This window comes from Mus caroli, unplaced genomic scaffold (assembly GCF_978045245.1).
Source record: "Mus caroli unplaced genomic scaffold, Mus_caroli_1 scaffold_14, whole genome shotgun sequence".
Lineage (NCBI taxonomy): Eukaryota > Metazoa > Chordata > Mammalia > Rodentia > Muridae > Mus > Mus caroli.
In genome coordinates this window covers 57,334,226-57,348,675 of record NW_028227269.1, presented here as the reverse complement: position 1 = coordinate 57,348,675, position 14,450 = coordinate 57,334,226, and the positions used below count along the sequence as shown (strand labels likewise).

General features: G+C 40.9%; 1 protein-coding gene across 7 annotated transcripts in view; it reads right to left on the bottom strand.

Moving 5' to 3' along the window:
- Mia2 (MIA SH3 domain ER export factor 2) overlaps positions 1–14,450 on the bottom strand; it is an 88,456-nt gene that overhangs the window by 65,094 nt on the left and 8,912 nt on the right. For all 7 annotated transcript variants that reach the window (XM_029484292.2, XM_029484293.2, XM_029484291.2 and 4 more), the window contains exons 3-4: positions 13,730–13,816; positions 8,946–10,161 (exon numbers count right to left, since the gene is read on the bottom strand). In XM_029484292.2, the coding sequence (XP_029340152.1) occupies positions 8,946–10,161; positions 13,730–13,816 (1,303 nt within the window). The remainder of the gene's footprint in view (positions 1–8,945; positions 10,162–13,729; positions 13,817–14,450) is intronic.

The following is a 14,450-nucleotide window of genomic DNA, read 5'->3' as shown; positions in this document are numbered from 1 at the left end:
TGGTGGAAGAAGAGAACCAGCTCCGGCAATTCCTCTTCTGATTGTCACGCATACACCATGAAGCTTGCATACAAATGCATACAGAGCCATACACACGTATAAATAAAAATAAACATTTTTAAAATAATCAATCATTCATTCATTCATTCATTCATTTCTGGGGTTAGAAAGATGGTTCAGTGGTTAAGCGCACTTGCTACCTTTCAGAGGACTCAGTTGCAACTCCCACCACCCACATCACAGCTTACAACCACCTGTAACTGAATTCCAGTGGACCCAATACCAGCTTCTGGTGGTACACAAATATATATATATACAGGCAAAACACTCGCATAAGTAAAATAATAAAGTTAATTTTAAAAAAAAGATTTCAGCCAGGTGGTGGTGCATGCCTCTGATTCCCACACTCAGGAAGCAAAGGCAGGCAGATCTCTGAGTTTGAGGCCACCCTGTGTGTGTGCACAGAGTGAATTCCAAGACAGGACTACACCGAGAAACTCTGCCTGAAAAAAAATCAAAAAACAAAAAAAAAAAGATTCCTTTCCTGTTAGAAACATTTATCCAAAAAGATACAATATGTAGACATCACTCAATGAAACCAATTTTGCTTACTTTATCTGCTAGAAGAACCAGACAATCAGAATGACAAAAATTATTGACAGTAGCTGCAGGATGCTTAATATCGGTTGCTAATTCTAATGAACAAATAGAACAAATGGTTACACCAAGAAAGGCCACACTAGAACTTACAGTGATTGATTTCCAAGTTCCAAACCTGATGGAACTTGATTACCTGTATATAATAATGTAAACTCTTAAATATAAAAGACCATGGCTCCAAGGAATAAACAAGAGAAAGATCGGCAGAGAGAAAACTATGACATTCGGTAGTTCTGTGTTGGCGCTGTCCATGGACGATACTGACGTCATAAAAATATAAAAATAGCAAACTCTGAAACCCAGGCTGCCATGAGTTTGCACACACAGATGCCTCTTTTCGCTTTCAAGCCAAGTATAGCACAAGGCTGTGCTGAGAAACTAAGTTAAGAGCAATACTAAGCTGTATGTTAGATCATCTTGGCTTTGAGCACTTCAGGCAAAGAAAAGCTCACACAAGACTACTGCTTCCTTTGGTGATTTCAGAAGATTCACACACTACTTCAGCAAGATGCAGTGTCAAATCACCGGAAACAATCTCAGGAGATTATAAAACTGATCACTACGTTTTCCCACTCAGATATTAATTAGATCTGTGTAAATAAAAATCCATGTTATCAACCAAGCATGGTGGTGCAGCCCCTATAATCAAGCACTCATGAAGATAAAAAAGGAGATGGTGAGTTCAAGGTCAGCCAACCCCTATGTAGCCACCTGTGGCCACACTAACTGGGCTGGGGGAGCCTACACCCCTGCATCAGAATTTAAAAAAAAAAAAAATGGTTCCAGCAATGTGGCTGTCGAGGTAAAGGCTCTTGCTCCTAAGCCAGAAAGCCTGAGGAGTCTGGTCCCTGAGACTCACACAGTGGAAAGAAAAAAAAAAATCAATTTTCACAAATTATCTTCCGACCTCTAGATGTGTGCTGTAGCACACCTGTTCCCACACAAACATTAACACACCAGATAAATAAACAAATGAAAAGAGACCATTTCAGCAGAAAGGGGTATCATGGTAAGTCCAAGGACAAGGAGATAGTGGAGGTGGATTTGATCAAGGCATATTACATACAAGGGTAAAATTGTCAGCCTAAATTAAAAATATTTTGAAAGCATGTTGTCTTTGGGATGGAAAGAACATTGAACGCTCTTCAGCGGACAAGGTTCAATTCCCAGTATCCACAGGGCAGTTCCAATGCCCTCTCCTGGCCTCCTCAGGCACCAGGCATGTGTGTGATAGACATAGATGCAGGCAGAAAATACTCATACATAAAAATAAATTAACTAATTTTTTAAAAAGTATGTTATCCAACTGATAACCATTTTTTATAACTTCAGGGAATATTTCATTTCTCAATGAAATAGTGCTGATACAAATCCCTACAAAATATTCCTAAACTTTCTGTTTTTCTAATACTCTTATTTATTTACTTTTTTTGAGACAGGGTTTCTCTGTGTAGCCTTGGCTGTCCTGGAACTCACTCTGTAGTCCAGGCTGGCCTCAAACTCAGAAATTCACCTGCCTCTGCCTCCTAAATGCTGGGATTAAAGGCATGTGCCACCACTCCCAGCTTTTTATCTTTTTTTTTTTTTTTTTAAAGACAAGAGTTTCACTCTGTTGTTGTTTTTTTTTGTTTTTTTGTTTTTTGAGACAGGGTTTCCCTGTATAGTCCTGTCTCTCCTGGAACTCACTCTGTAGACCAGGCTGGCCTCGAATTCAGAAATCCACCTGCCTCTGCCTCCCAAGTGCTGGGATTAAAGGCGTGCGCCACCACCGCCCAGCAAGAGTTTCACTCTGTAACCTGAGTTGGCCTTGAATTCTGGATCATCTTCCCTCAACCTTTTAAGGTTTAGGATTATAGACATACGCCACCACACCTAATTCACACATACATTCTTTAAATACCACAACATGCCTGAACTCAACCTCAGAATAAAAACATATGAGCACACTATTGAAAAACCTACATTTTTTTGAAAGAAAAATAGCAGAATTTATTGAAAAACAAAGACAAAAACAAATGAAAAAAAATAAAACACAATTGACTTAGATTCTTATAAAAATTCCAGTTCTTGCCAAATTAAGCTGAGAATTCTACAGGAAACCTACATTTCAGAAAGATGTATCTGACCAGGGAGATGATGGCTCGGTAGGCAAGAGCACCGCCATCAAACCTGGTAACCTGAGTTTCATTCCTGGAACAAACAGGCTACAAGGAGAAAAACAGCTCCAGAAAAATTTCCACTGATCCCCAAACAAGCACCATGGCGTACACAGACACACTCAGAGTAAAATGAGTTGCAGTGGAACAATATCTAAAGAATGGCGTCTTCCACGGAACTAACATCTAAATTTCCGATTTCAAACACACGTAGGTCAAATTACTAAGCTTATAATGGTGCACCATATACTTATATCCATGACAGGTCCACAGAGCCATCAGTTTATTCCAAGACTATCAGTGACTGGGTTAGCCAGTCAGATGACTCAGCAGGTAAAAGACGCTTATCTCACAAACCTGACAACCTGAGTTCAATCCCTGGAGCCCTCAGTGAGAGAAGAAAAAGGACTCCCAACATTGTCCTCTGACCTCTACATATGAACCATGGCACGTTCACATGGCACATTCACACACACACACACACACACCACATGGCATGCGCAGTAACAAATATATTTTTTAAAATAACAGAGCCTGAAAGATGGCTCAGAGGTGAAGAACATTTGTTACTTTTGTAAAGCACCCATGAGACAGTTCACAACTATCTCAAACTCTAGTTCTAAGGGATCCAACTTTCTCTTCTGGCCTTTTCTGGCACCAGGACCTCAAGTGGTGCACACATACACTTGTATAGACACTCACACATACATTTTTAAAAAAGAAAAGAAACTTAATGCAATTTTCAAACATAGTTTAAATAGATAGAATCAAATGAAAAAAATTTTAAATGTTTTAAATAGTCCTATAATGAAGAACTATATTTAAGAGAACTGTGGCCGGGCGTGTTGGCGCACGCCATTAATCCCAGCACTCTGGAGGCAGAGGCAGGAGGATTTCTGAGTTCGAGACCAGTCTGGTCTACAAAGTGAGTTCCAGGACAGCCAGGGCTATACAGAGAAACCCTGTCTTGGAAAAAAAAAAAAAAACAAAAAACAACAAAAAAAAAGAGAACTGTGGAATCTACTTCCTTACTTTTTTTTTTGTTGTTTGTTTTGTTTTGTTTTTCGAGACAGGGTTTCTCTGTGTAGCCCTGGCTGTCCTGGCACTCACTTTGTAGACCAGGCTGGCCTCGAACTCAGAAATCCGCCTGCCTCTGCCTCCCCCTTACTTTTTTTTTAAAGATTTATTTATTTATTATTATTATTATTATTATATCTAAGTACACTATAGCGGTCTTCAGATGCACCAGAAGAGGGTGTCAGATATCCTTACGGATGGTTGTGAGCCACCATGTGGTTGCTAGGATTTGAACTCAGGACCTTCGGAGGTGCTCTTAACCACTGAGCCATCTCTCCAGCTCCTGGGATCTACTTCTTAAATAATACTTAAGACAGAATTTTAAGTGTCAGTATGATCCTAGAACATATAGAAAGTAGTAAGTGAATTACTGTTTCATTTCTTTGTTTTTTGTTTTTCAAGGCAGGGTTTTCTCTGGGTGGCCCTGGGCTATATAGATCATGCAGGCCTTGAACTCACTGAGAGTCGACCTGCCTCTGCTTCCCAAACCCTGGGATTAAAGGTGTGCCACCACTGCCTGGTGTGAATTATTTTTTGAGTGAATGGGTTTTTGTTGTTGTTGTTTGTTTTGTTTGTTTGGTTTGGTTTGGTTTTGGTTTTTTCGAGACAGGGTTTCTCTGTGTATCCCTGGCTGTCCTGGAACTCACTTTGTAGACCAGGCTGGCCTCGAACTCAGAGATCTGCCTGCCTCTGCCTCCCGAGAGCGCCACCACGCCCGGTGAGTGAATGGTTCTTAATAAAACACTTTGACTATGTCATTCATTTAGCATTGTTTAAAAGACAAAATCCTTTTAAAGTGGCTGGAGAGATGACTTAGCTGTTAAGACCACTGACTATACTGACATGTGGTGGTGCACGCCCCTGGTCCCAACGCTCAGAAGACGGGCCAGCCTGGTCTACATAGTGAGCGCCAGAACAGGCTAAGCTACATAGTGAGACCTCATCTCAAAACAAACAAAGCCAAAAAGAGAAAGGAAAGGAGTGGAGGGAGGGGGGGAGGGGAGGAGAGGAGAGGAGACGAGACGAGACGAGACGAGACGAGACGAGACGAGACGAGACGAGACGAGACGAGACGAGATGTCAAAACTGCTTATAGTTTGTACTTGACCATTTGTCATGGGCTCACTCTTTCTTTTCTGGATGTTTTAAGACAAGGTCTCCTGTAGCTCAGGCTAGCTGTAAATTTGTTTGATCTCACATATATAATCCTCAAGTTGGCCTTGAACCCCTGATACTCTTACCTCTAACTCCCAGTGGCCAAGGTCGCAGGGGAGTGTCACCACCCAATGCCAGGATTACAGGGGGCGTCACCATGCCCAGTGTGCCAGGCTATCTTCTTTAGAAAGTTTACCAGAATTACTTTTTAAAATGATAAATAAAATGTAATGTAAATGTAAAACACTAGTTTTCAAGATATTTTGAAATCAAAAAATTGTGACAAATTCTTATGTATTAGTCTCCTGAACAGTAGATAATTGTACTGGCGATTAGGCATCATCTGTCAGGACTCTCATTTTACGTGAATTCTTTTTTCTCTTTAAAGTATTTTTAAATTTTAATATTTGACAGTTTTATACAACTACATACAATACATTATGAACATATTCACCCTGTATTAGTTGTTTTATTGTTTTTTGTTTTGTTTTGTTTTGGTTTTTTTTTTTGGTTTTTGGAGACAGGGGTTCTCTGTGTATCCCTGGCTGTCCTGGAACTCACTCTGTAGACCAGGCTGGCCTCGAACTCAGAAATCTGCCTGCCTCTGCCTCCCAAGTGCTGGGATTAAAGGTGTGTGCCACTACACCTGGCTAGTTTTTTTTTTTTTAATCTTGTATATTTCTAGACTTGATATGGCTTTGTTTTGATGTAGTCTCTTTTCTTTCCACAGCTCTGATCACCTTTCCTACAAATGCGTTTAGGGATCTAACAAGTTCAGACCAGGGAGTGTCCTTCTAGGAAGCCCTCAACAACCTAGGTCTTAATGTGCAGTTATGCACCATTCTCATTTGGGAAGATAGCCGGACCTAAACATCCACATCATACCGGTTGCTGATAATGGACAATAGAATACTGAAATTTTGGAGAATATTGAAATATTAACATACAGTTCTTGACATTCAGGAAAATCTATTGGTTCTAATGCAAATGTGTTTCCTTCTGACTTCTCAGCATTTGGGGCTAGATCTAAAGTTTTTCTGTCATTCTAGGGACCAGTTATTTCTGTATTATTGATCAATATTTTCTGAGGGTTTTAAAAAATCTTTTCTTTTTAATTTTTATTTATGTACATGTATGTGTGCCTTCTTCTCTGTAAGTACAGGCAGTGTCCCAAGAGTCCAAAGGGGTGTCATATAACCTGGAACTGGAGTTCCAATTGAGCTATCCAGTGTGGGTGCTGTGAACTGAACTCAGGGGACAAGAACAGTATCAAGTACTCTTAACCAATGAGCCATCTCTCCAATCCCTTTTCTGGGTTTCTGATCTATCCATCACAAGCAAACACAGAATCTGGCTGAGAGCTATATAATGCAGATCTTCACTTAATATACAACCCAGGAGGAGTCAGGTGCGGTGCGAGCCTTTAAACCAAGCACTTGGGACCTGGTCTAAAAAGTGAGTCTGGGAGGGGGATAAGGAGGAGGAGGAGGAGGAAGAGGAGGAGGAAGAAGAGGGGAAGGGGAAAGGAATGAGGAAGGGGAGGAGGAGGAGAAAGAGGAGGAAAAGGAGAAGAGGAAGGAAGGGAAGAATGAGAAACCCTACAAAAAAAAATATGAGGGGTGTTTTTTGTTCTGTGGTTGTTGTTGTTTGCTTGTTTGTTGGCCTTTTGAAACAGAGTTTCTGTGTGTAGTCCAGGCTATCCTGGAACTCACTGCGTAGACCAGGCTGGCCTCCTTCTCACAGAGATCCACCTGTCTCTGCCTCCGCCTCCAAGTGCTGAGATAAAAGGTGTGCAGCACCACAACTGGCCCAACCCAAGTGGTGTTAATCACAGGAGTGGCTAAAAGATGGACATCTAAATAGAAGTGCTGATTCTGATATTCACCACTGTTCGGTCCTCTGGTGAACTCTCGGAAATAAGAAAATTAAAAATCTTTTACAATATTTGTGATTAAAATTTTTTTAGTATCTTATTTTGATTTTATGTGTCTAAATTGTTGTTTGCTTGTGTATACATGCCATGTACACGGCTGGTATCTACTGAAGCCAAAACAGAGTACGGTATCCCCTGGAACTGGAGTTCTGAGTGATCATGAGCCATCATGTGGATTGAGAATTGACCCAGATCATCGTCAATCATTCTTAACCCCTGATCCTAACCCTACTTGAAATTCTCTACGACATACTACACTTAGAGAAAACCTTTGTCGTAGTACTTCTTAGGAAAACAAAATAAAATATAACTGCAGATAGAATAAAATATTATTTAAGAATCAAAACTAGCTGGGTGTGGTAAAGCTCGCTCTTAATCTCAGCACTGGAGGCAAAGGCAGGCATATCAGTGAGATCAAGGCAGGCCTCATTTACATAACAAGACCTTACCTCAAAAAAAATAAAAAATAAAAAAAAACTAGACTATTTAATTATTGAAGTTGCCTTTAGCCTAGGTCTCAAGGAAAATCACACACATATGGTCCTATGAGGAATGTCTATAAACTAAGTATCAATAAGTGAGATCTTTATCTACCAGAATGAAAAGCCAACAGACACTGGATAAAATAAATTAATCAAAGTAATATGATATAAAGATCTTATTTAGAAAAATGAGAGGAAAAAAAAACTAAATGGACTTCAAAAACAAAAGCAAAAATGAGAGAGCTGAAAAGATGGCTCAGCAGTTAACAGCACTGACTGCTTTTCCAGAGGTCCTGAGTTCAATTTTCAGCAACCACATGGTGGCTCACAACCATCTGTAATGGGATCTGATGTCTTCTTCTGGTGTGTCTGAAGACAGTGACACGATGTTCACGTAAATAAAATAAATAGATCCTTAAAAATATATATTAAGGGCTGGAGAGATGGCTCAGCAGTTAAGAGCACTGATTCTTCTGAAGGTCCTGAGTTCAAATCCCAGCAACCACATGGTGGCTCACAACTATCCATAATAAGATTTGATGCTCTCTTCTGGTGTGTCTGAAGACAGCTACAGTGTACTTACATATAATAAATAAATAAATCTAACATATATATGTATATATATACATATATATGTTATATATATGCGTGTGTGTGTATTATATATTTAAATATATATTAAAAAAAAAGAAACTAAGACCAGTGGAACAAAGGTGAGAATAAAGATAGAACAGAAATTGCTTTCACCTAAAAAAGGCTTTGACCATATTTATACTTTTAATTCTATTCACATAATATAGTTCTCTGATAATGAAAATATATTGTGACTATCTTAAAATTTTGACATAACATCAAGGCATTGCTAATCATTCTTTTCCTTAGGTTTTAGTTTATAAGTTCCAGAGTAAAGCAACAATTGATAACAACAGTTGCTGTTGGCTAAGACATGGGCTCTTTTTCTTTTTAGAGAGTGTATGCATGTGGGTGTGTGTGAGTGTATGCACACATGGAGGCCAGAGGTGACATCTTGTGTCTTTACTGAAGCAGGGTCTCTCAGTGAACTTGGAGTTGCACCGTTCCAGCTTGGCTAGCTAGCCAGCTTTGCCTTCTGGGTGCTGAGGTCACAAGCAGCCACCATGCCTGCCCTGTGCTTTATGTGTTTGGGGAGAATCCCAATTCATCCTCATGTCTCCTCGGGTGCTGAATCCCCTGAGCCATCTCCCAGTGCAGCACAAAATCTTCATCTGATTTGGACTTAGAAAAATAAATGATCTTAACAAGTGCATTAGCTGGGCAGTGGTGGCACACGCCTTTAATCCCAGCACTTGGGAGGCAGAGGCAGGCGGATTTCTGAGTTCAAGGCCAGCCTGGTCTACAGAGTGAGTTCCAGGACAGCCAGGGATACACAGAGAAACCCTGTCTCAAAAAACAAAAACAAAAAAACAAAAAAAACAAGTGCATTAATAAGTCTTTCATACTGACCTGACAGAATGTATCTGCTCTCCAGCATCACAGGGTCTTTCATGCTACCTGTGGGAGAATTTTCAGTGGAAAGTTCTTCAATTTTGTCATTTTCTACTATATCATCTTGATCCAGCATCTTTTTGGAAAATGATAATTCTGTGACCTCTGAGAGACTCTGGAAGCCCCAAGGATTATCAAAGAACTTCTTCAGATACTGCATGGAACCAGACTCATCTGTCTTCTCCAAGACGCTTTCTGTACCTGCTTGGTCTTCAGATTCCACAGTTACTATTTTCCTTTCTTGTTCCTTTTCAGGGTCAAAGTCACTTCCTATAGGATGTTTGAGGTTATCTACCTCACCATCTTCATTTTCCCCTTTATCTGAAACAATTTTGTCTTCGTCCGCATTTGTAAAGCCTAGCATTCCAAAACCATAGTAAAACCAGCTTGGACTGAGAACCGAGCTATCATTAAGGACTGCATCTTCCTTGTCTGTTGAGATTTCTCGGCATGGAGCCGGGACTTCTTCATCTGGTGGAACAGAGCTGGGAATATCTTGTAATGGTGGATTGCTTTCTTTGGACAATAACTCAAGTCCTTCCTCCTCATTTCCAAAACCTAAATAACTTGTAAACCCCTCACCAAACCAGCCAGAGGCTTGGGGTTTGAGGATCCTCTCCGACTCCGATGCTAGGTCAGACTGTCCGTCCGGCACTGAACTGAATTCTAATGTCTCTGATTTTGGCTCTGGCTCAAGTTCCACTTGGGGTTCGCCACTGTGTAATTTCTCCAGGTCACTCTCCTCTTCTAGTGTTAATTCTTGTGTAGGTTCAGTATCTAATTCGAAAACCTTCTCTTCAGCTTCTTCTGTGCCCAGGCCAAACCATCCTTGCCTTTCTGGCATACTGAGGGATGGCAAGGCTTGGTCAGAGTCTGCAGTGTAATCCTGCTCCCCTTCACCCTCGCTTCCAGCCCCTTGCCAGTCCTTCCACTCACTGGAAAATCTGAAATCATCAGGAGCTTCGGATGCTGAAATTTGGTCTCCCAAAAAGGTCCCTTCAGCAGCTGCATATAAGTCAGGTTCTGGCTGAAAATCACCCTCATATATATTATAGTTTTGGTCTTCATCTTTTTCATATGGATACATATGTTCTTCATCATCTTCACTGTTTACTTCACTCTGTTCACTTCCAAATATGTAGCCTTCTCCAAGAAGACAAAGAAAGTCAGACTCCTAAAAGACAAAAAAAAAATATATATATATATATATATATCGTAAATGTGTCTCCCTGAATATTTTAAGATGGAGGACTATAGCCAGGTATGTTGGTTCACACCTAAAATCCCAACATTTTGGAGACTGCATAGGGAGGATTGTAAATTTGAGACTAGCTCGTCTATATAGAAAGACTATCATAGACCGGAGAGATGGTTCAGCAGTTAAGCGCACTTGCTGCTCCTCCAAACAACTTGAGCTCACTCACTGCCTAAACCATCAGTTTCAGAGGATCCAACACCCTCTTTCTGCCTCCCAGAGCAACTGTATACATGTGGCATGCATGTTCACAGATACACACAGAAAAGTGTAAATAAAAATAAGTGATTTTTTTAAAAAATACTTTATATCAAAAAATAAAATAAAGTAAAAGGGTGACTATAATTTTCCCAGAAATACACAACTAGCTTAACCCCAGGGCACAAAGTAAAATCAGGCCTCTGAGTCTCAATTAAATGCACCACAACTTATCTCTAAGGGTTAATGATAGAGACTTAAAATTCTTATAGTAAGCTTCATCTGTCATCAAGTATTTGAGAGGCATCGATTACTGGTAATTTGAGTATATTCCACAAATAAGTTGAGATGAGAACATACACATGTAGTAGCTTATACCTCCTGAGAGTCTCCTAGATGAATGGATGCATCTATGCGGTAATCGGTAATCTGAGAGCATGGGCTAGATAGCTTAAGTGTTTTCCCCCAAAAGCATATATTGGAAACTTAATGCAGAAGTCTTAGGAGATGGACCATTACGGTCAGTGATTAGGCCATGAGGTCAGTGTGGGTGGATAAAAGCTGTTGTTACCATGGGAGTGGGTGCATCATCCCAGGGGTGATTCTTCATCAAGGGACAGTCTCACCTCTTGCTCCGTTAAGTCTATTCTCACTCTCTTCCCTTCCACCACAGATTCATAGAACTGGAATGCTCTCACTAGATGTGAGCAGTTGATAGTGAACTTCCTAGCTATAGAGGTTTGAATGAGAATAGTCCACACAGACTCGTATATTTGAATTGTTCATTAGATAAGGTGCCTATTAACTAACTGGAGAAACCCACTTAATAGAAGGGCAGAATCAACTCCAGCAAGTTGACCTCGGACCTCCACACATGGGCATATGCACACACACATATATATACACACACACACATCTGCACACAGGTACACATGCCTGATCTGTGTATTTGAGCACATGTATACCATGATGTTCATGTGGAGGTAAGTGGGTTCTCTCCTTCCACTTTCTCATGAGTTTCAGGAATCAAACTCAGGACATCACACTTTTTGGCAAGCTCTCTCACTGGCTGTGTCCTCTCTCTGGCTCCTGTTCTGTTTCTTAAATCGAAAACTAATTATACCATCACCCCAATCGATATAGATTAATAATTGGCTCACAAAAAAAAGACACAAAGTAACTGCATCTAATTTGATGAGTTTAGACTAATCCACTGCTGTTGCTATCACTACAGTCTAGGGCAGCAGTTCTCAGCCTGTGGATCACGACCCCTTTGCGGTCCGAACAAATACTTTTATAGGTTAGATATCAGATATCCTGCATATCAGATATTTGCATTATGATTCATCACAGTAGCAAAATTACTGTTGTGAAGGAACAACGAAATAATTTTATGATTGGGGAGGGGTTACTACAACATGAGAAACTGTATTTCAAAGGTCATAGCATTAGGAAGGTTAGAAGCAGTGATCTAGGAAGATACTCCAAGTTTCGAGAGGCACTAATGTGTTAAGCTAGGACCTAATGGTAAGAGGAAACTAGCTAGGTGAAAGCGGTGCGGGGTGTTCTCCCACAGGAGAAGCCCATCAAGTCCCTGGGTTAGTAAAGAGTTGCCACATCTAAGAACAGTCCAAAAGCCAGACTGTCCAGGAGTGTGTGTGTTATGAAAGAAGAGTGGCACGGGACAGGAAGAGCCACAAGATCAGGACCTGTGAGGCCAGGACGGGCTGAGTCTAGGCTGTACGCCAGGTTCAATAAAAATTAACAAAAGGAATGAGCTGGCCTGATCTTCTGGGTTTGTTTTTATAAGATCCACTGCTGTTTGCAGGATGGGCTTACGAGGAGCAACATGGGATCGAGGTACTATATAGAGGGCTACTATATCCCAGTCAAGAAGCCTGGCTTCGATGCCTGGCTGCTGACATGGCTCCGTGAGCGTTTACTCTACAGGCCTGGGACTGTTGCTCCGATCCCTACAAGGATGGAGGGAGAGAACTGACTCCACAAACCTGTCCTCTGACCTACACAGGCTCACCTCTTACCCTCAGGGTGCACGCTAATGCATAATGATAATTCCATAGGATTGTGAAAAAAAGAGATGGATGGTCATGCCTAGGATAAGGTCTACAAGAGTGAAACTGCAGAGAAGAGAATGTGCTACAGAAAAAGTACAGAGAAGTGACAGGGCCAACTACCCTGCAGCAAGTGAACAACTAATCCAAGGGCCAACAGACAGTGTGTGGAAGCAAACAGTTCCATTTCATGATGACCTTGCTCGCGGTAAAACCTGGAATCTGAATTAAAGCAGCAAGGAAGATTTAAAAAAAAAAAAAAAAAAAAAGAAGTCCAAAAGCCAATGGCTGGAGAGATGGTTCCGGGATTAAAAGCAATAGCTGTTCTTCCAAAAGACCTAGATTCAATTTTCAGTACTCACGGGGCTACTCACAACAGTCTATAACTCCAGTTCCAGGGGATAGGATACACTCTTCTGGCCTCTGCAGACATCAGGCATGCATGTGGCACACAGACATGCATGCAGACAAACACTCATACACATAAAATCATAACATTAATTTAAAAAAATAAAACAATGGCCAAAGTGTTTGTACAGCGTGAGACCTGGGGAGGAGAAATAACCTATGGTCTGAGTAGGACAACAGTATCAGTGACTGTAGCTGATAATAGCTGCCACGTCTGTTCTGTGGCCTTTGTTCGCTCTTTTGTCCCTCTGTCCCTTGGAGGTTGTGCTACGCCGTGTGCACTCAGGACTCCTAGTTTTCAGGTGATGAAATTTAAGCATGCCTACGGCCTCAGTAAGTGGTTGAGTCAGGCTTTAAATTTACACTTCCTCCAGAATTCACACTTTTAACCACTGTACTCTTTTGCCTGTTACTTGTTCTGAAAGGAAAGTCTTTAACGGTCATCAAGTCTGTTTTATCTCATTGTATTCACATACCCAAACGATGCCAAGGACAAGTTCTTAATAACTGTCGTTTGCAGTTCACTAAGTGAGGTACACAACCAGTGAACCTTTATGTCAAGGAAACCATTTTTTTTTTTTTTTTGGTCAAGAACTTTTTTTTTTTTTTTTTTTTTTTTTTTTTTGGTTTTTCGAGACAGGGTTTCTCTGTGTAGCCTTGGCTGTCCTGGAACTCACTTTGTAGACCAGGCTGGCCTCGAACTCAGAAATCCACCTGCCTCTGCCTCCTGAGTGCTGGGATTAAAGGCGTGCACCACCATGGTCAAGAACTTTTAAACTTAACTAATTCCTGAAAATGAATTTACTCACTTTAGTTGGCATTTCGACTTCTTCAGATATGAACACCTCTTCAATCTCGACTGCATCTCTGGGAAAAAATCCAAAGTCTTTTCCTTTCTATCAAAACAAAGAACAAAGATTTTAAGAGAAAAGTGATTGAAGCAAGAGTAGCTATTGGGCCTCATTTTGTCCTGTGACCTTGGCTTTTAGCTATATTAAATCACAAAACATTAATTGGCTATCAAAAATGCCATCTAAAAATCATGAGTGGAGACTGGGGATATAGTTAGGTGATAGAGTTCTTGCTTAGGTTCTGGGTTCAGGCCCCAATGACAAACTAAACCTACAACAGTAAAAAGAACAGGAGTGAGGCCCCATTGTTGTGTTATATACTCTTGTTATTCTCGTGTGTGTGTGTGTGTGTGTGTGTGTGTGTGTGTGTGTGTATTTCAAGACAAGGTTTCTGTTTATAGCCTTGGCTGTCCTGAAACTCACTGTGTAGACCTGACTGGCATCAAACTCACAGAGATCTGCCTGCCTCTGCCTCCCAAGTGCTGGGATTAAAGGTGTGCGCCACCACTGTCTGGCAAGATTTATATATTTCTATATTATGTGTATGGGTGTTTTTTCTGTAGTGCCTGTGGAGACCTGAAGAAACTGTCAGATGGCCTAGACCTGGAATGACAAGACAGTTGTGAGCTGCCATGTGGTTACTGGAAACCAGGTCTTCTGGCAGTGTAGCACATGTTCT